The sequence below is a fragment of the Tiliqua scincoides genome, chromosome 11, assembly GCF_035046505.1.
Source record: "Tiliqua scincoides isolate rTilSci1 chromosome 11, rTilSci1.hap2, whole genome shotgun sequence".
Taxonomy (NCBI): domain Eukaryota; kingdom Metazoa; phylum Chordata; class Lepidosauria; order Squamata; family Scincidae; genus Tiliqua; species Tiliqua scincoides.
In genome coordinates this window covers 18654786-18677198 of record NC_089831.1, presented here as the reverse complement: position 1 = coordinate 18677198, position 22413 = coordinate 18654786, and the positions used below count along the sequence as shown (strand labels likewise).

The following is a 22413-nucleotide window of genomic DNA, read 5'->3' as shown; positions in this document are numbered from 1 at the left end:
CTTGAAAGACTGTGGTATAAGCCTATAGTACCCAGTACTCTCAGGCGGTCTCCCATCCAAGTACTAACCAGGCCTGACCCTGCTTAGTTTCACATAAATGACACATTGCATATATAGCTCTGGCAATTCATATTTATTCTTTCACATAGAAGCAAAATGTGTTTTCTCTTATCTGTGGGACTCCTTGCCACAGGATGTGTAATGGCATCTGGCCTAGATGCCTTGAAAAGGAGACTGGGCAGATTTATGGTTACAAGCCATGAGAAATAGGCTGTCTCTGAATGCCAGATGCAGGTCCCTTGTTGGCTTGTGTGCTTCACTGATGTATCTGGTGGACCATTGTGAGATACAGGAAACTGGGCTAGATGGGCCTCTGGCCTGATCCAGCAGGGCTCTTTTTATGTTCTTATCCTGATCTGACCCATGTGCATGGCAGGGTAAAACAAGACAAGAGGAAGGTAATGGAAACCAAACAAACATGGCCATGTAAGCTTGTCCCGTGTTCCTGAAATGAATGCCTGGTGGTATCTCAATACAGGGCCCTTCAGAACAGCAAAGCAAAGCAATGCGGTTGTTCTGACCTTGCAATGGACAAGGAGAACAGGAGGTTCTATTATTTTATGATAAACACATTGCATCTGCAAAGATTGCTCCAGATGGAGCAGATCGCAAAGAGAGAGCCAGAGAAAGGAAGAGATGATAGACAGGCCAATGAAGACACACACACACAGCTTTCTTGGCAGGAGCAGTGAAGCAAAACACTGGCCAGCCTGAAGCATTTAGGTAACAGGCGGGGGGGGGGGGGAGAGGATTTCCAACCAGCACCCCTTTTCAGGGCAAGTCTGGCCCTTCCCCAAATTGCTAGTACTGTAGCAAAGTCTCCTGTTTACATTGTGCAGGCTCTCCACCCATTAGTATGCCCTGAACGCATTTTATGGCCTCAAATGATTTCAAAGTTTGGGCTGATAAATACCTATGTATGCACCATCACTCTCCAGTTAATGGGCTGTAGGAGAAACATCAACTACTTATTGCGAACAACCCCCTGGCAAAGGTCAGTGCATACAAACCAGTGGCTGGGGGAGGGGAAATGGGCACAGCTTAAGGGCAGTCCTGTTACCCTGCACATGCTGGATCTTGTCTGATCTCAGAAGCTAAGCAGGGCCAGGCCTGGTTAGTACTTGGATGGGAGACCGCTTGGGAATACTTATACCATTGTCTTTCGAGACTGAAGTTTGCCAACCAAGGGCAGTCCATGTGGTCCTAGGGAGATGATACTGTCCCAATCACCCAAATGGGTACTGGTCACAAAAGCTGTTTTCCTCAGTTCTCTCACATGGCCTCCTCAACCTGAGGCCTTCTCGGCTTGCCTTTTAAAGGGGAATGCCATTTTAATAACCCATCCTCCTCCTCCTCCCTCTCTCTCACGCAGAATCATAACCCCGAATGGTTAGAGATGGGAGAAAATGGTGATAATGAAATAACAACAAAACACCACTTTCTGCACTTCTCATTTTGGTTAAAAAAAGAAAAAACCAAAACAGAGAAAATCTGGAAAAAATAAAACTGTTTTATTTGGTTTTTAAATTATTTAATGGGGGATGCATGAGTAATAACTGTGGCTGCATCTGCTGACTGTATACCACCTATATCACCTACATGAACCTAACCTCCAATCCTTCTCCCCCATGCTTAACCAGCACCCCCACAATCTCCCACAAAGTTAAACTCTCCCACCCACAATTTCTTTTCCATCGCAATGGAATTTTTTCTTCTCCATCACAGTAGAATCTTTTCCCATCTTTCTCTCTTTTCCCTGAAGCATAAGCAGACTGCTTAGAAAAGCACTTGTCCACCACAGGTTCAATACAATATGGGATGAAACCATTTTCCCAGTGTTGAAGGACACCCAGACTCTGTTGCCAACTGTACCCACACTACATTGCCTCATGGTCTGATTGCACACCATCACACTCCACACACAGTATCCAAATTAGCAGTTGGTGAGATGTGGGAAATTCTTAATCGGCGGAAACAGCAGTTTGAGCCAATGTCATTAGCCCTTTCCATCGACAACAATGTCTACCAAAAATAGCTGCCTGTCACTGCGGCCTCACAGGATCACTGAGAATTTCCAAATCTATGTACGGCAAAGTCACACCCTGTGCGTATACTGTATACATGATATTTGTACTTGCTAGTATACCGGCCTGTAGGAGTCATCCCTTCCCTTGACTCACAGCTTCCAAGAAGATCTGGGATTCCCAAGTATGAACCCACCCTTCCTCCAAGGAATTCAGGATGACACATACAAAGGGACGAGAGGGAAGAACTAAGTTTCTCAGTTGTTCTATGGACCTATTAAAAATTATTTATTATCTTTGTATGCTGTGCCTATGACTGTACTGAGATTCATTTTCTGCAGTGTTGTATTGATGCACATGTGAATGTGCATTGGGAAAATGCTGCACAAATGGAACCTTATTGTAATTGTATGCACAATCGCAGTTTGCTTTTATTTGTATTTAATTGCATTATTTTATCAGTGCCCCAAAAGTATATGTGCATGCTGGCAAAACTCCACACATAAAGAATCTAAATGCGATCCTGGGCACAGTCACACAAGGCTGCCTTTTTTGCAGTGTTTTATCTCTGTACAATGCGCATTGGGAATGTGGAATGGGGAGAAAAGCACAATTGACAGAATCGAAAGTTGCCTACCCCATGCTCTATACAACATTCAGAAATCCAAAAAGGGAAAAATAGAGAATTCTAGATGCATCAGTTCGGCTCTGGAAACAAAACCAGGTAATTCAAAACTCTAGAGAGAAATTCCAGTGAAGAGAATTTGGAGAGCAGTCCTGTTTTTTTGTGGGCAAAGCCAAGGAAGAAAAGCCAGTGCTTCTGAGACTGATTTCGATGAAATTGTGTTCCTCCCTGGAGAAACAGTCATGAGAAAATCTCATGTCTGGGTGCAACATCAAGACAGATGCAGGAAGGATCTGTGGACATGAGATTAGATGTTTGCATGCTCCTGCTCGCCAATCTTTTCTGGACATTGGGCATGGATTTTTCTGTTTTTCTGCTTGATCTTTTCCCACACATTCCTTCACGGGTGTTCCTCTGGGGTGGGAAAAAAAATATAACTCTGGAATTTGTTCTCTATAAGCATAATACTGTATGCCCAGAGGCCTGCAGCCAGAGATTTAGCTGGTCCTTTTGCTATCTCTAACTAGTATAGCCCTGCAGGGTGTCCTCCAGCTCTGATACCAGAGATTCATTCACAGGAGATATCGGGGATTGAACTGGTGACCTTTGTAATGTCAGAGGCACACTCTGCCTTGGTGCTACAGCTCTCTCTCATTCTCTCTCTCATTCTCTCTAGCAGTTTGCTTGAAGAGATGGCCAGATGTTCTCAATAAAACTGTTTGTCGCAGTAAAATGGAACATTAAACGGGACCTTTGGGGTAGAAAGAATATGAAACTGTAAATCACTTTCCGTGGAATTGTTTTCAGAGGACGTTGGTAGAGGACTGTAACCAATAGTGAAACGTACTGAGATTTTCCTTTACGCAAATGAACCTCGTTCCTCCTTTCCCCACCATTGAGATGGCCTTGACATTTGCCAAGTTACGACATGAGAGTCTCCAATACAACATTTTTCACTGGTTTTGGGGGAAAAACATATCATTTCTTTAGGGCAGGGGTGCTCAAACTTTCAACTTTAGGGATGCTGGAACTTTAACAAGTGTATAGAAGAGAGAATTTCAGCAGGTGTAGCTTGTCATCTGTGGGATGACAAGTTGCACCTGCTGCAATTCTCTTTTCTATACACTTGTTAAAGGTCCAGCATCCCTAAAGTTGAAAGTTTGAGCACCCCTGCTTTAGGGGATGGAGTGAGGATGAAACGCCCTGGAACAGGGTTTGATGGGCAGCTCAGTGGCCTGACATCCTAAGAAAGACTGGCTCGTGGCCTTATCTCAAGGTTGGTGCTGAGGTTGCTTCCAGGGAACATACGGATTCATTCAGGGTGTGCTGGGAAAGAGGCAGCTCTAAGACTACTGCTGTATGGTGAGGCTTACAAGGGCCTGCTACAGCAGCAACTTATTCCCAGCCCTGTTAGAGTGCAGTCCATCTCCAGTATCTGTGGATCTGGCAACCACAGATTTGTCTCACCATGGATGATGTGGATACCAGGGGAAGCCACTTTTGACAAAAAAAACCCAAAAAAACAAACAAACCAGGAAGTGGCTTTTTGAGGCCTTTAGCAGACATTTTAAGGTCCACAGAGGCCTCCCCAGAATCCATGTCCATGGATTCACATGTTCACAGGAGTCCTGGAATGAATCCCCCATGGATAATAAGGGCAAACCCATATTATGAAAATGACTCAAATAGAATTGGGGATTTTCTACCTGCAAAGAGATGCTCTGTCACTGAGGTACATCCTCATCCCCTCTCACCTGTCCATCGCACTGTACAGCAGGGGTCTTTTTCATGCCCCATACATAAAGACAGCTTTAACCCCATTGGGGACAATTGCTCCCAATTGGGTCCCATGCATATGGACCCCCCCTCCCCCGGTAACAATAGAAAATAAAATTGAGATTTTCACTAAATCACAGTAACTAAAACATGTGGTTTTGTAACTAGTCCTCAAAGGCCATCTATACATTTTTTTTTGTTTACTTGTAAGGTGTATGCAGTGTTATCAATGTGCTTAGATTCATTTGATCCATTAACTCACATACACTTCCCCGAACTATAAAAGATTTTTCAGGATGAGAACCATGGTCTACTCTAAACTAAAACTAGAAACTAAACCTAAACTAAAAACTCTGGTAAAGTTAAAAACTGAAAATAAAAACTGATAAAAGTAGAAATTGAGAAATAAAACTGGAAACTAAAACTGAAGACTAAAATAAATAAAAACTAAAACCAACAATAAAAAGAAAGAACTGCAGGTTAGAAACTAAAACCTTACATTTCACCCACAACTTTGGTGGGCTCCCCCAGAAGCTACAGTAACATCCTCAGGCCCTAGAACTCAGCACTCACCTGTCCTTATATAAATTGTAACTGATTGCCCACAGAGTTAGGGACATGGTTGTCTGCTGTTATCGGACAGCTGGTTCTTTACTCTCTGTGTAGCATTCTTTAGGGCTGGTATCCATGCACTAATTCATCCCACAGTTTCTTATTTCTTATTCATATGGTTTTGGTGCTTGTATATTTCAACTGCTTCTCTAGACATGCGTGTATAACACACGCACATGTGCTTGTCACTAGTAACATCACATGCGCTTGTTAAGTGCACATTCTGGTGGCTTTCCATTCTACCATCAAGATATAAAGTAAATGTTAAATGTTATTTATATCTCTAAGATTCTATAGACCTTGACTGTGAACCTGGGGCCCTTAAAAAAAAAATGTTTCCAATTGGGCCCCCGCAGCTCTGCCAACACATAGGAAGTTTGGGGAGTTTGGAGACTCCAGTTTGGGGAGTATCTGTAACTAAGAATTTCCACTGCTTTAGCGTACAAAGGGTAGGTGTGCTGGGGGGGCATAGAGGGGTCAGCAGAGAATTCTGGAGCTGAATGATTTGATGTAGCAATGGTTCCTGAACTTTTAATTCAGATGTTAATTCCACTTTAACTGTCCCATAGCCTATGAAACATCCTGATTCAGGGCCCACCTGCTGTCATTATCTTGGGAGACCAGATGCCAAGAAGGAAGGACTCCTGCAGCAAGTTTGGCATAAGCCCTTCTTAACTTTGCTGCCCATCAGACTCCTACTTCCGTGTGAATTTCTTTATACCCCTCTCCGAGAACTGACAGGGCACTACCATTGGACCCCTTCCACCACCCCCAACTCACCCATGGTTGCTCCTGGTTCTGCCTTCCCAGTAGCAAGGAGCAAGACCCTTTCAGCTGTGCCCCTTTGTAACAGTGTTTCCAAGCAAGCTTGCCTGTCTCCATTTTTGTTTCCTTGTCACTTTGTCCAGACTCGGTTCTTTAAGAAACTTTTGTAAGAATATGAGTGGATGAGGGAGATCCTTCCCACCCCAACTTTATTTATTTATTTAGCTGATAGCTGACAAAATTCTTAGATTTTGTTCCTGGTTTTGTTTTGTCTAAGCTTGCTATTTTATTATCAGGTGTATTACACATACTTTTATAAAATTGCTTCTGCTGTGTTATTCTCATGTTGCGGTTATTTCACAAGTGAGAGTGGGGCCACCGCCATCGTCCCTGCATTTTTTTGTGGCCACCATTGTAAGCCAAGGTGTAGTTAATGGAACTCAACTCCAGGACTTCTTCAGCACAAGTGGTGATATCAGCAGGAACACTTGCTGGCTGCCTTTGAAACTTTGTTTAAGAGAACCAGAGTGGAAATGAAATATCAGGCTCAGCAGGAGGCAAACTGAAAAATTTGCCTAGGGGCATATGTTACTGTGGAAGTCAGTGGTTCCCGCACTGTGGTGCCTTAGGTGCCTTGGTATGTTGCCAGCAGCCTCTTCTTCTTGGATCTTCTGGTTGCCAGCACCTTGGATCAAATGAGATCTCACGCAATCCAAGAGGGTGGCGATCAAGAGAGCCAGAAAGAAGAGGCCGCCGTGAAAGAAGGGTGCTGTGACCACAGTGAAGTGCTGGTGCAAGCCATCCTCTTTTGTAAGGACTGTCTGAGCGACTGTATGTAGCTTATGTTGTGCTGAGGCTACAATCCTATGCAAATTGACTTGGGACTAAGTTTTACTGAACAGCGGGGCTTCCTTCTGCATAAACAGACTAGCACTTAAACAATCCTATACATGCTTATCAGTGAAACTTACTTATGAGTAAACATGCATCGGCATGCACTGTAATATCTTTTATACTGGTTAAAACCCCGTTTTTCAATCTGTATACGTTAGTTTCAATTATTGCAACCCATTCCAAGAGTTTGGGATGAAAGGAGCTAGATCTTTACGGCTGCAATCCTATCCACACTTTCCTGGGAGAAAGCCCTAATGACTCTAATGGGACTTACTTCTGAGTAGATTGGGGTCTAAATGAAACAGAAGTGCCCATGTAGCGGCAGGAGAACAGTGTAATCCTGTTCATGTTTCCTCAGAAATAAGACTCGTGAAATTCAGTGGGGAGTATTCCCGGGTATAGGAATCTCCCAGGATTGCAGTCTAAAGCCCTTTAATGAATAAATTAAAAGTTGATTTGTTGTTGTTATTGTTGAATCTTCGCAGGGCCTGGCTATGGCCTACACATCAACATGTGCAAGTACACCACTGGTTTTAAGCCTCTTTGGTGTATTGTTAACCCATTTTTGCCTGGCCCACAGGTGTACACATTTGGTATAAGCAATGTTGGGCAGAAATGGCTTAAGAAAAGCAGAGTCTGTTTTTTTAATATATGTGCAAAGATGTGCCCTGAACCAAACATTTTAAATACTTAACAATTTTATTTCAGGTTTGCTATCAACACACAAACAGCAAAGACCGACATAACAGTATACCCAGTATACAGACAGTAGCCAGTATAATCGGCATTTCATCCTTTTGCTGTACATCTTGCAAAAGAATCATATTTTTTTGAAAAAAAAAAAAATTAAGCCCCTCCCCCACACAAACACCACAAAAGGCAAGGATGACAGTGCTATACATTGTGTCGGGAACCAATGCTTTTGATCCTAAATCCTAACTTAGGATCAGAAGCCTCTGAGAAAAATCAGCAATCCATGCATTGCTGGGTTAAAGGACAGAGCAAGGTAACTCATCAATGAATATGCATTTTGACAGAAAGGAGAAAACGTCAGCAAACTTGGATCTCTACATTTTACAGGCATGTCCGCTACTGACTTAACAGGTTTAACAGGCATTCTTTCTCCAGGGAACGCTGAAAAATACAGTATGGTGAGGCTAGGATTCTAATGGAGAATTGTCAAACCAAACTACAATTCCCAGGGTTCTTTGGAGGACAGCGGTCTGCGAAAGTTATTAGCCCATTTCACCTATCTGTGTTACTACATTGTGACATAGAAGACAAAAAGATTCCTCTTTGGCAAACCTTCTTTTCCTAGTTACCTGGAAAGGATTCTGGTTCACCACAGATGATCATGCAAGACCCAGGTCTAGCAAAAGGAGTATTCACCAGGTTTGTATCTTGCCTGATTGCCTAGATTGCATCTGAGTGCGCAAGATGCTTTGCAGGTATTATCCTGCTGTAATGTGTATAAGAACCCTGAAAAATAATGATATATTATTATCCCCATATCGCAGCAGGGGAACTGAGGCTGAAGGGAAGTGATTTGCCAAAGGCCACCGAGTGAGTCTGTGGCAGAGGTGAGAGTCAAACCGGGGAAGTAGTGATTCACAGCTCCGTCTCACAGGCACTACAAAGCACCAGTAATGCCTAATAGGTTTGGACTAGATCATTTTTGTTTGATCCCTTTTAACCTTATTTAGAATTGTAGTAAGAGAGGCCTAGAAGTTTGATGCCAATCATCTGCATAATAGTGCATAATCCTGCCTTTAGACAGGAAGGTAAACTGAGCCCTCTCTTCACTGTCTGCTAGTACGGGCTGGCCAACCTTTCAACAGTTGGGCTCCTGGACCTTTAACAGTTGTGTAGAGGAGGGAATTTCAGCAGGTGTGGCTTGTCATCTGCCCACCACCCTATCCTTTTTGTGTATCAGTTAATCATCATATACAATAAAATGTTAAAACCATGTAAACAATCTTTGAGGAGGGGTATAGGATGCTACTACCTGTTGCTACCAAGCCAATACTCACAGAATGAGCACCATTTGAAAACCCAGAGTCCCTATTTGCTACATGTGGCAGAGAAACAAAGACAAACTTTTGTTTTAAATAAAAGAAGCCCTTCGAGAAAGAGGATGGAGATGGTGATCCTTCCATGGTTTGTGCATGTACAAAAAATGCCTTTGCTACGCAGGGCTGAAAGGGATCAGGACAGGCCCTAAAACCTGTGACCTACCAAGGGAGGTATGTACATCCTACCAGCCATGTACGGTGGCTCATCAAAGGCTAGGTAGAACTTCCTGGTTGGTTACCTGCCCTGAGTTCAAAACAAAGGATTTATCAAGTACCTGGCTAACAACAAGTCATAAGCAGTGGGTGTTAAATCTGGTACATATACAGGAAGGTGGTAAGGCAAAGACAGAAGGGAAGGGGACCATAGTCCAAAAGTTACCTGTACCTGTACAAGTTACCTGTACTTACTTGTGCAAGCCAGCAAGTTTGACAAGATCAAGCCACTAATATCTGATTTGCTACAACTCAAATAGGCATCCCTGGCTGTCATATATCTACCTACCCTGAGCTCTCAATGGGGGCCACTATAGGATGAATCCCCAAATCCCTACACCCCCTACATCACTGTAGTTCACTCTGGTTTCTTGTCTCAACAATGGGCTGTCTGTGTTTGGCTTCTCAGGTTGTAAAGACCAAGACAGTACTATTAGTGTGGCCCTCACATCTGTGATCAGTAATGCCTTACAAAGTACACGCAGGTAAACACAAACCAATGTAGCAAGACATGACCCTTACTGCTTTCCACCAAATCTGTCCTGTGCTAGTTGGGAAATCTGCCTTTCACAAGGCCAGCCGCAGGCCTTTCACACAAATAGGTTCCAGATGTATGCATCGGGGTGCGGTATGGACATTGCATGGACCCTGTTCTACAATATACTTGGCATAACAATTGATTCAGCCTTGAGGGGGTCGAAAGCTGCTGTAATTTCCACCTGCTTGTATATGCCCTTCTTTGACATGTTCAAGTAGTATAGAAGGATCACAAGAATGACAACCTGGCCCTCAAGATCATTCAAGCATGGCAGAGAAATTTAGCCTGGCAAATATCCAGAACGTCTCAGATGAAGAGAGGTTCAGATTTTGCACAGGTTTAAAGCCATTTCTGGGCACACGCAAATAAAACAGTAGATTTGGAAGACATGCAGTTTTGAGACACTAGAAAGCAAGCACACAAAAAGAAACAGACCCATGTTGTCTCTGTCCTCTTTTTACATTGTATGGGGGGTGGGATACAAACTGCACCTTCACACTACATCATATGGCACAGTTTCACGGGAGGACCCAAGACAGAGAACAGGCAGTGAAGACAGGTTTGCTTTAACCAAGGAAGACCAAAAGCGAAGAGGGTTAAGCACCATTTAAAAACCCTACACTGTTTTGTCCATAAAGGTTAATAAAAACAAAAACAAAAGCTACCAATCAATGACCGGTTGTCAGCCCTGCATGGAAGCGTAAAAGCAGAAGGTCGGTCCAAATACCCAGTGTGCCAGGGCTGGAGCATCACTCGCTGGTAGGCCTCTTGGAGGTCCCTTCTTGTACCAGTCGTTAAGCCTTACAGTGTGTTGCAGGTGCCACGGTAAGTTCCTTATGGTCCTCTAGAATGCTTTGGAGGGGAAGGGGAGTGAACCCCCAGAAGATGACCCCATTGCATTTTGGAAGAGATGGGGCCATGGCTGTTCAGGAATGTTACCATTGTCTCTGGTCCATCTTGGACGGCAGCTACTCTCCACTCTAATCTTGCATTCCTCCCTTGTGCCCACAAAATATCATCACTAAGCCAGGATGGAGGTTTTTGGGTTTGGCAGATTCGAGGTAGTTGTTTATTCCTGCTTTGTCACTGAGCAACCAGACCAACAAAACACCCCTGCTCAGCTCCTTCTCACTGACACGCTCTTTCTGCTCACTGAAAGTCCTTTTAGTTGTTGAAATGCACTATGTAACAGACCCTTCCCCCTCTGCTCCGTTGACTCCCTGTCCCTCCCCCCTGGAGGCTTGTTGAAACTCTTCAGCCACTTGACTGTTGAGAGCTGGAACGACACGCTATGCCTTGGTCACAAGCGGGTCCAGCCCGCTCAACATGGCCCCAGGGTGCAAAAGTCCAGCTCCTGGGGCTTCTTCCTGAGGTTGCAGTGGTCGCGGGGCAGCTCAAGGCCACCCCGCCCCCTGCATTTCAGAGTGCGCCTTTTGAAACCGCGGCCACAGGTTTTGGAGCAAGGGGACCAGGAGCCAGCCTCCCAAGTGGGGCAGGGGTCTCCACATATCCTGATGTCAGTGGGGCGCTGGGTGGTGTCACAAGCCGAGGCCAGCTGGCCCAGGGAGTCGCGGCACAGAACCATGCGCTTCTGCAGCCCGTTGCCGCAGGTGACGGAGCAGTCCTCCCAGCTGGTGGTGGCCCACTTGTACGAGGGGCGTTTGTAATCCGGCCGGCCTGTATCTAGGCGGTTGGAGAGGCTGAGGATGCTGTTGTTGATGAATGGTGGGCGCTTTCCGTCTTTGCGATACAAAGACTTGTCCTCTTTGCTTTCCTTGGGCAAGTAGAAGGAGTAGCGCACTCGAGGCGGGGTCATCTTCCCCACCGACAGCACCTCCACTGTCAGGGGCTCCTGGATGGGCATGAAGGCTTGGAGGCGCTCCACGGCCGTCCCGGTCCCACTGTAGCGCAGCACGCTGCCCTTCACCATCAGGTCCCTCTCCACCGCCGAGACAATGAAATGCCCATTGAGGAGGTATTTGCCATGCCCGTTTTTCACAGCCAGGTAGTTGTCGTCACTGACCAAGCCCTTGTAGCCCCGCTGTCGGATGTCAATGTTGGAAGCGCCGGCTGGGATGAGCACCACAAAGTTGTAGCCGTGCCTTGAGGGGAATAGGAAAATATATATGTGATACGAGTTAGCAAATTCATGCAACGCTGGTCTTACAACAAAGGGCGGATTCTCATATTCTAAGGAAGAATCTGCAGACATATGGACCTTCACATATTTCCAGTGAAGGCTAAATTTTGAGAATGATTCTGTACAATTGTGATCCTGGACCCTGTGCCACTTGAGTCTCGGACTGCAAAATGCCACACACCCCCTAGGCCCAAAAAAATGCCACTTCCAGTATTCAGTTTCCTCCAGGCAAAAAATGGTCACTTCTGGTTTTCAGAGAAAACTGGAACAGACATTTTTTGTTTTTCTGAAAGCTGGAGAGGCTGTGCACAGAACTCCCTGACCCCCAGGAGGCCTTCTGAGGCCTCCGGAAGACCTAAACATGTCACTTACAGTTTTCTCCCAGTTTCACTTCTACATTTTGTGTTCCTGGCTTCAAGGAATCAGAAAGTGACTTTGTTAGGCCTTCTGGAGGCCTTAGAAGTTCTACTGGGGCTCGGGAAGGCGGCACGTGGACTCCACAGCACTCCAAAGGCCTTCTAAGGTCCCTTAAAGAGGACTTAGAAAAAGGTGGGAGAGAGGGGGCTGTAATTCCCCCCTGCCAGGTGGTGCCATATGGCATTTGCCCCTTACATCCCCCTCTTGGTATGCCAATGATTCCGTAATCTAGACAAAGTCAACTCTAAGAAAGCTGAAAAGAAATGGACTGCAGAATTCTTGACCTCTTGCTCTAAAACAGTGGTTCCCTACTTGATGGTGACTGCGGACCACTGCACCCACACTTGGGTTGCAGACCACCAAGTGTGTTGCCACGGGAGGATGTAGTGACAGCACTATTATGTCATCACGGCACTGCCAATGGCTGCCGGAGTGCCCTGATTCCAGCCGATCTGGGCCAAGGGAGGGCTCACACAAAAGCTGGCAATGTGACAACCACATGGTGCTCCGCTTGCCTGCTGACCAGTAACCCCAGCTAGCTCTCACACCATCTCCCATGTTCCCACACACCGTGGGTTGGGAACCACTGCTCTAAAGGTAGCTGTTCATTTTCACATTGCTAAGGCAGCCCTGTGTCTTCTCTCAGATGAAGGTAGGCTGTATGTCTGAAAAGGACATTCACTCACATGGGCTTGGTGAACAAGCCAGAGACTTTTTTGCAGCTCTTGCCATCTCCTCCACACACTCCGCACTTGTCAAACTTCTTTTTGGAGCCAAGCTTCCCATCGCATCCCGCTTTAATACATTTGCCCTGGACACATAGCGAGGTGGAATCTGGAGAGCAGGGGGTGCCGTCCACAACCTAGAGATCACCAAGATAGAGGATAGTGTTTAACATTTGGTCCTCTGGGAAGAGGTGTCCTCCATTAGTGCGCACAGCATTAAGCTTTGAAATGTGAGAAAGTTGTCTGGATGTCAAGGGTATGTTCAAGGTTGCTCCATGAATGGTGATATGCAACTCTTTTGACACTCTGGTGCAGCTGTACACTGCATTCTGCATGGAAATCGCACGCATAAGAACCAGGAATTGACCCTGAACCAGGGTGACCAGGTATCATAAGTGGACAAGGCACCCCAAAATGTAGGACATCCAAGAAAAATGTAGGGCATGAAAAAATAAAAGCTAAAAACATTTGTATATTGATTTAATGTGGTTAATTTAAACACTATATTACTTATTAAATTTAAAACTATATTACACACAATTCATTGATTACAAGAAGGCTATGTGCTGCCTGCATGGGCTGCTCACAGGGCAAAGGTGGACATTTCTTTTCCAGGACATGAGACTAAAAAAGAGGACATGTCCTGGAAAAAGAGGACGTCTGGTCACCCTGTCCTGAACAACAGTAGTATCTTGATTGAGAAACATCTCAGGGACATGAACATGCACAAATTCTGTTCAACACTCATCCCTGCCACATCTGGAAAAGATGTACACTGCACACATACACACCCATATGATATTTTCCATTATGGTTATGGGGATTCCCTGAAAGTGGATCAAAGACCACTTGAGATTCAAAAACCAGTTTAAACATCACTGGACACTTCACCACTCATCAATCACATTGACTAGTGTGGGTAACACTCTTAGCAAAGGTATAGCAATACTCCACGGGATAGTCTGTGTGTACTATTCAAAGAGTACTACTTGCTGTCCATAGATATAAGTAATAGGTGACCACAAACATCACACACATAATGTTGGGAAATTCACATCATTGTGTTAGGCTGTCAGTGTACATGACAACTTAAAAAATTTCTGAAACAGAAGAAAAAACAAACATATAATCTGGCCACCAACAACATGTCTTCATTAGGCTCAAAAGAAAAGTATTTATGCAGGTTATTTTCCAAGGAAAATTTCATCTACTCAAACATCTGCCTTTTGAGAATGTGGTTTAAAAAAAGGGGGGGAAACCACATTATGTCCCATTAAAAGTTCCATTAAGTATGCTTGCTTTTTCAGTCAATCCCACAAAACTGCTTTTGCCCCAGGTCTGCCCTCTTTCAGCTGTGCCAAAGAGCTATCTGGTTTCCTGACTCACCTTTGGAGCCAAGACGTAAAAGTAGCCTGTCCCGTTAGCTCTGCAGATGAGCTTACACTTGTCCCGTGGAGATACTCCAGAATACTTGGGAACCCAGGAGACGGTGGCAGTGAGCCGGTTTGTGCTGTGGTTGTAACCGTTGAACGCCTCACACTGTTCTTCACGAAAGCTCTTGCCTGGGACTGTGAGAAAACAATTCCATTCAGTTTCAAAGAGCCTTTGGGCCTGATCCAGCACATATACTTGATTTGGTGAAATCAGGTAAATAAAGAACAGGTAAAGGATCTTGGAATATTATACTGCCCTTGAGTCCTGCAGGCAGCCGCCCAGGATCTGAGCCAAGAGTTTTGCATGTGCTGAGCCAGAACTCTTGGCTCAAATCCTGGGTGGTTTCAGGATGGAAGCTAAATCCCCTCCAGCCAGCTTATCTTATTTCACCACCATCTAGCTCACTTTTTGATGCAACATCAATGTCTTCATTGTATTCAGAGGGAGAAAAAATCCCTGGAGGGGGGTGCAAAATCCCGTACTGAAGTCACTTGGGACAAGAGGTCTCTAGCAGTAAACTGCTATTTGCCCGAACCACAGACACACACATTTTCAGGGATACTTTTCATCTCCCTCTTGAAATAAAAGAAGCAAGGAAGGGATATCAAGGCTTTGGATGCTCACCTCTCTCTTGAGCTGGATATTCCTGAAGCTCATTTTCAGGCCTGAGTCTGGAAAAGCAGAACTGAGTGGACGTGTGGAGGAGAACAGATAGATGCAATAGCCTACTTTTCTCCTCCACACTTCCTATTCCACACTATTCTCCCTCTTCCATTTCAAATTCAGGGAAGAGGAGCAGAGAAAGTAGTAGTTGGGTTGCTTCCAGGCAAGGGGAGGGTGGCATTGTTTGAATTTGGATGCAATGCTGCCAGTATAATATCCTGAGATCCTTGACCTGTTCTCTGGGAGCCTTGCAGGAGGTGTGGCTCTTAATGCTACTTTGTGTCCTTTCTCCACACTCTTCCTCTCCCAGACCATCGGAGAAGAAGGATGCAATCTGCCTGAGCTCCGTCTCCACACTGGCAGACAGCATCCTCACACATACACACACACTTTTGTTGTAGGTGGGCTTTCTCTGTTCCACCAATATTATAACATTTGATCATTCAGAAGATATGAATTCCTGGAAACTGTGAGTAAAGTACTTCTTTTGAAACCTTAACAACCTCTGCTCCTGTGTATGGTTTATTGCAGGGGTGCCCAAACCCCGGCCCTGGGGCCACTTGCGGCCCTTGAGGCCTCTCAATGTGGCCCTCAGGGAGCCCCCAGTCTCCAATGAGTCTCTGGCCCTTCAGGGATTTGCCGGAGCCCACACTGGCCCAACGCAACTGCTCTCAGTGTGAGGGCGAATGTTTGACCACTCGCGTGAGCTGTGGGATGAGGGCTTCCTCCACTGCTTACCGTTTCACGTGTGGGATGCAGTAGCAGCAGCAAAGGATAGGCCAGCCTTGCTTTGTGCAAGGCGTTTTATAGGCCTTGAGCTATTGCAAGACCTTCATTAATTCATATAAGTTCATCTTTAATATATTCATTTATGTAAACATATGTAAATTAATTCAAATTTTAAATGTAAATTAATTCTTCCCCCCCCCACCCCGACACGGTGTCAGAGAGACGATGTGGCTCTCCTGCCAAAAACTTTGGACACCCCTGCTTTATTGCCAGCTAGCATGGTGGTGGCACTGATCCAGTGGCATAGCTAGAAGGTGGGCAATGTGCTAAGTTTTGCAGGGAGCCTCACCATAGTGTGCAAGCAGCCCCCCTTTGGAGCCATTCCGGGAGGTGGGAGCAAAACCGAGGCATTCGAAGGGGAGGGGGAAGCCGTTTGCATGCTGCAGTGAGGCTCCTTGCAAAACTTAGCACTCTGCACCCCTTGTAGCTACGACATTGCATTTACCATAGGAAAAGAATCCTTTTGATTTCTCTGATTACTGCTGATTGCTCTGCTCTCCCCCCTTTCCCAACTGGCATTTCGTGCACTGCCTATGGGCCCAGGGGATCCTGGACCAGCCCTGTCCCCAGACCGCTCATGGAGTCCCACCCCAGGACACCCCTTTGCAAAGCGTCACCTGAATCGAAGCAAGGGTCCAGGCCACAGGAACGGTATTTAACGCGGACCCCTTCACAGTATTTCCCTTCATTAGCTGGAGCTGGGTTGTTGCATTCACGCTTCGCCAGCTGGACTCCTCCACCACAGGTCCGAGAGCACTGGCCGTAGGGTGCCCACTTGCCCCAGCTGCCATCCACCTGCCACAGCACAAGAGAAACCCACCACAATTACCACCAACGCCTCACCAAAGAGATGTCATCATACCAGTATGGGCGGGTTAGCCTTGGATGACATGACCCAATCTTCTGCATTGTGTTTTGCTCAAGCAGTACTATTGTCCCTGCAAGTATTCCTGCACCGGCCTAGTTTGCAGAATGTACAACGTCTAGCACACCAGGTGAAAACACCTCTGAAAACACAAGCTCTCCCTTCCTCGAGCTACATCCTCAGAACCATCAGGTACTCACCCGGTACTTACTGATGTTATGCTTCTCGACACAGGCACCCTTCAAGCAGAATCTCCCTTCTCCGCAGCTGGTGCCATCAGCCCAAGGGAAGTGGCGCGTCTGACACATGATGTGACCACGGGCCTTCCCCGTGCACCACAGCTTGGTGCAATACTGCATGTACGGGCAGGGCTTGGAGCCGATGCCAAAGGCCAGCTCGCATTGTTGGTTGAGGTTGTAGTTGGATCCGGGGAGGTCGTCAGGCAAAGGGAGAGGCTTGGTGGGTTGGTCCAAGAGGCAGTCGCCTGGGAGACAGCAGGAGAGAGAGAAGGGCGGGGAGAAAGTCAGCCTGGGAGAAGCATTTCGCAGAATGCAGTCCTGTTTTGGGGAGGGAGAAGGTGTTGGGTGTTGATCTAGCAGTCACAAAAAGCTAGCTCATTAAGTGATTGGACTAATTCTTGGATGCTTGATTCCAGCTAACCTCACGCTGACGTGGTCGGGTTACACGGAAAGAACTGTGTGTGTTGAATTTAACCCCTGCTAATTGGGTAAGAGGCACTTTTTCAAGTGGTGCTCCTTTTTTTAGCAGGGGGAGAGTAACTGGCCCACCTCACCCCAGCACTGTCTGTTCTAGTGGCTGTCTGCTGGTATTCATTTGCATCTTTTTAGACTGTGAGCCCTTTTGGGACAGGGAGCCACTTGGTTATTTGATTTTTCTCTGTAAACCGCTTTGCGAACTTTTAGTTGAAAAGCAGTATATAAATACTGTTAAATAATAATAATAATAATTAATTTGGAATCTCCTAAGAGCCACTACACAAGGCACCATCTTGGTCATGATTTGCAAATCAGTGGGAACAGAGAAGATGGTGGAATATATGTATCTGAAAGATGGGAGGGGGGAACACAGACACGCTGCCAGAAGTATGGTTACCGTCGCCAAAGTTTGTGAAGGAAAAGAACAATATTGACATGAATCACTACCATGTTTACAGTCTGACCTAATGAGGTATAATGACTATAATTGTAATTACTTCCAGAGAGTTTCTTCACCAACTTTGAACACAACAAGGCATCCAGTCCCGGTGAGAGGCCATGGCTGATATCCTCAGCAGCACGAACGACAACCATGTGCATTTTCGCATGTCGTCGAGAAGTAGGGACAGAACCTCTTCGAGAAATTTTGTGTGTCTTATCGAATCCCTTTAGCATCAACTCTCCTGGGAGCCTTCTTAGCTTCACGCGTTATATATATAGTGGTCCCCTCAGGGCACCTCAATGAACTCACAGGCGCACCATGAAATGTCCCCGGCGGCCTCTTCTTCCAGCTCCCCCAGGCACCGCCATCTTGGAACGCACAAGATCTTGCGTGATTCTTGTGAGACCTTGCACAATCCAAGATGGCGGTGCCCAGGAGAGGCAGGAGGATGGGCACCACCACCTTGGAGCATGCAACATCTCAGGCAGCCCAAGATGGCAGTGCCTGGGCAAGCGGGGAAGAAGAGGCTGCTGCGAAAAAGGGTGTCGTGAACCAGTAAGTGTGGGAACCGCTGCATTGTATCTCACAGTATAATAGCAGAGAGATATACTGCTCAGTCTTGCACCCAAATAAGTCTCACTGCCTTATCCCAGTCTCCTTTTACCTACCTACACCCCTATCCCCTGCTCACCGTGTCCGCTGTCCAAGAAGTCGGTAATGATGGCAGCACTGCAAGCCGACCAAGGGTTGGTGCGGTCAATCTGTATGAGAGTGGGTGACATCATGTGGTTGGTTCTCAGCCTACCAAAGACCTCCTCACAGACCTTCACATTATCATGGGGCATGTTGAACACGTGCCCTAGAAGGGGAAAGAGTTGAGATTATTAAAATCACGTAGAGAAAGCTCTCGATTCTCCATTCACTTTTCAAACTGCCTCCCGCTTTCTTTCAGGTTATCATTAACACTGCAGGTAAATCTCATTCTTGCTCCAACAAGCTCAAGGTGATGCACGGTACATAGCCTTATACCAAATTAAAGCATTGTTCCATCCAGTTCAGTATGGGAAGCAGGTCTCCAAAGTTTCACGGGGGTCTGTTTTCATTCTTACCTGGAGATAACCCAGGACCCTCTGCACACAAAGCAGGTGATGAAGGTCTTGGGGCAGGGGAGAAAGAACAAGTAAATGGCCCAAGGGCAACCACTGAGATTTTCCCCACAAGAAGGTTGCCCCATGCACTACCACCATTCCCCCCCCCCCCAGGAAGGGAGACACCAGTGTGGGGAAGAATCACATCATCTATGCCAAAATCCTAAATGCTTATTTGTTGTTGTTTTAAAACAGAATTTGGGAACTGAAGCATCAAATTTTGTGTGCAATTGCATCTATGCCATTGTATTCTAAGAACTGTTCCATACACACCACAGCTGCATGTTCCTCCCCCTGCTGCCTCCCAGATGCTCATCACATGTCACTTTGACCTAGATCATGGGGCTCTGGTTGTCAGCACAATGTCTAGCCAAGCTTCGCTCATCAACCTGTCTATGGTGGTCCAGCCATGTCTTGACAAAGAAAGCATTTCATATCAATGTAAGCAGCTGCCTTAGACCAAATCAGAACACTGGTTCATCTTGCTGAGTATTGCCTATAATGGCTGGAAGAAACTCACTAGGATTTCTGGCAAGGATCTTTCTAAGCCTTGCCTGGAGACCTTGTTATTCCCAGGGGATCTGTTCCTAGACCCCACCCCGTGGATAATGGAATCTGCAGGTGGGGTCCAATACAACCTCTGGACGTGACTGAAAGGCACTTCTGGTTGGGAGGTCAGATGGGGGCCTCCAGCACAGATTCAGAACCTGAACTGAGTCAAACCCATGGGTTCCGTACCCATGGATTAAAAGGATCCAAGTGTATTAACTTATGGCTCCTCCCTCCCTGGGACTGCCAAAACAGGGGAGTTGACAATTGCCCAACAGGCCACCATACAGAGTTAGTGGATAGTTTTGACCTTCACGGGTCATACATTGTTCAGGCCTAAGGATAATTCTTCACTGCATGCTCCATAAAGACACCCCTTCCGCTTATGAGCCACCAGTTCTGAAAATGCTTGCAGTAGGATCACTGCTGCTTGGGATCCCTGTCCAGTTCTTGCGAATTCCTTGCTGCTCGTGCTCTAATCAGATTGCCCCCAAAGGCAGAAAGAAAAAAGCTACAACAGATGCATGTGTACTCCTGCCAGGCAGAGACTGCAAGCCAACAGTTCGCTGGCCAAGATTCACACCATCTGCTCTGTGTGCAGACACCGGTCCTTGCAAAAGAAATGAGAAGGAAACCCGAGAAGCCCAGGGAGGGAGAGAAAAGGAGAGGAATTAATTCCTCATTCAGACTCCCCCCAGTCATTCTGGGAACAAGGCCCCACCACCCCTTTCCTCCCAATTTCTGGGCTCTTTCTGGACATGCAAGAACAGATAGCAGATGGCTCAAGAGGGGCTGAATAACCTCCAGTTAGGAATTACGACTGAAATATTCACTTAATCAAAAGTTTGCTAGCACTTTAGAACCAGGATACCAGCTGTTTTTAATAGTAAGTTTTAAACAGTACTGCAGGTACTTAGGAAGTTGTCTTCCAGGTACACTGTACATAGCCCCAGAGTCAAAAGGGGGCCCGGCAGCCAAAGAAAAAGGGAGCCAGAAATTTCCTGGGATCTCTGAAGATGTTTGCATATATTGTATGAAGACTAGCACTGACATTCTGCGTAAGCCTACATAGTTTCAAATACCATAATTTGTAGAAATTATGGTCCAATGGAGAAGGGAAGGGGGCCCAAAATTATTTGCATCTGGCACACGACTGTGTCTCTGCTGAAGTGACTTGTAGCATGAAGAGATCTGAATAAGCGAGGTTGTTGAATTTCAGCAATACTTTTTAAAAACTCCTTTTAGTGGTTTTTAATGGTAGTAAATAGTATGATAAATGACAACAGATGGAGACCCACAGGAAAAAGGAGATAAATCTCTAAACAATCTGATTGAGAGAACAATCTCAATATAGGCTGATGGGTTCTGAGCTGTCTGTGACAGATCAGGAGAGAGATCTTGGGGTGGTGGTGGACAGGTTGATGAAAGTGTCGACCCAATGTGCGGCGGCAGTGAAGAAGGCCAATTCTATGCTTGGGATCATTAGAAAAGGTATTGAGAACAAAACAGCTAATATTGTAATGCCGTTGTACAAATCAGTGGTAAGGCCACACCTGGAGTATTGCGTCCAGTTCTGGTCGCACATCTCAAAAAGGACATAGTGGAAATGGAAAAGGTGCAAATGAGGGCAACTAAGATGATTGCTGGGCTGGGGCACCTTCCTTATGAGGAAAGGCTACGGTGTTTGGGCCTCTTCAGCCTAGAAAAGAGACACCTGAGGGGGGACATGATCGAGACATACAAAATTATGCATGAGAAGGATAAATGGGATAAAGAGATGCTCTTTACACTCTCACATAACACCAGAACCAGGGGACATCCACTCAAATTGAGTGTTGGGAGAGTTAGGACAGACAAAAGAAAATATTTCTTTACTCAGCGTGTGGTGGTCTGTGGAACTCCTTGCCGCAGGATGTGGTGATGGCATCTGGCCTAGATACCTTTTAAAGGGGAATGGACAAGTTTCTGGAGAATAAATCCATTACGGGTTACAAACCATGATGTGTATGTGCAATGTGATTTTAGAAATGGGCAATGTCAGATGCAAGGGAGGGCACCAGGATGAGGTCTCTTGTTATCTGGTGTGCTCCCTGGGGCATTTGGTGGGCCGCTGTGAGATACAGGAAGCTGGACTAGATGGGCCTATGGCCTGATCCAGTGGGGCTGTTCTTATGTTCTTAACAAGTCAGAGTTCTGATGGAACTTCAAGCATAATTGAAGATTTGAGGATGCCCTATAGATCTATCTGCACTAATGGAAACCTGAGAGTGGAAATTTGTTTGGAATCTTGTAGAGATCTTTTCAACGATTGCATCTCTGCTGAAGCAACTAGCAAGGTGGGAAGGGTCTGTGGCTCAGTGATAATGTATACTGATGGTCCCAGGTGCAATCTGTGATACCTCCACGCAAAGCCGAGAATAGGAATGATCCGTGATCTCCAGAGCTATCAATTAGTGTAGGTATTATAGAGATTCCTGGAGCAATCATTCAATTTAGTATAAAGCAGCATCATATGCCCAAGACTCACCCACTCTGGGGAAGAGTTACCATCCAGGCAAGACGTAACCCTTTCTCTTCTAGACCATACTTTAGCTGTCAAATACATAAGGAACCCTGGCTTAGAAGCACCCATTCTAAGCACCAGTTCAAGCACCAATTGAGTGTTGGGAGAGTTAGGACAGACAAGAGAAAATATTTCTTTACCCAGTGGGTAATTAGTCTGTGGAACTCCTTGCCACAGGAAGTGGTGATGGCATCTCACCAAGATACCTATAAGAGGGGATTGGACAAATTTCTGGAGGAAAAGTCCATCAAGGGTTACAAGTCATGATAGGTATGTGCAAACTCCTGATTTTAGGCTACCTCAGAATGCCAGGTGCCAGGTGCAGGGGAGGGCACCAGGACGCAGATTGTGTCTTGGTGTTTTTTGTGCTCCCTGAACATTTG

At 46.0% G+C, this 22413-nt stretch overlaps 1 protein-coding gene across 1 annotated transcript in view; it reads right to left on the bottom strand.

Moving 5' to 3' along the window:
- Positions 1–7436: 7436 nt before the first annotated feature.
- The window catches only part of ADAMTS15 (ADAM metallopeptidase with thrombospondin type 1 motif 15), a 38498-nt gene continuing 23521 nt past the window's right edge, over positions 7437–22413 (bottom strand). Inside the window, exons 3-8 of the mRNA XM_066639351.1 lie at positions 18462–18629; positions 16813–17096; positions 16365–16542; positions 14248–14429; positions 12823–12998; positions 7437–11681 (exon numbers count right to left, since the gene is read on the bottom strand). Of these exons, the coding sequence (XP_066495448.1) occupies positions 10901–11681; positions 12823–12998; positions 14248–14429; positions 16365–16542; positions 16813–17096; positions 18462–18629 (1769 nt within the window). The 3' untranslated portion in view covers positions 7437–10900. The remainder of the gene's footprint in view (positions 11682–12822; positions 12999–14247; positions 14430–16364; positions 16543–16812; positions 17097–18461; positions 18630–22413) is intronic.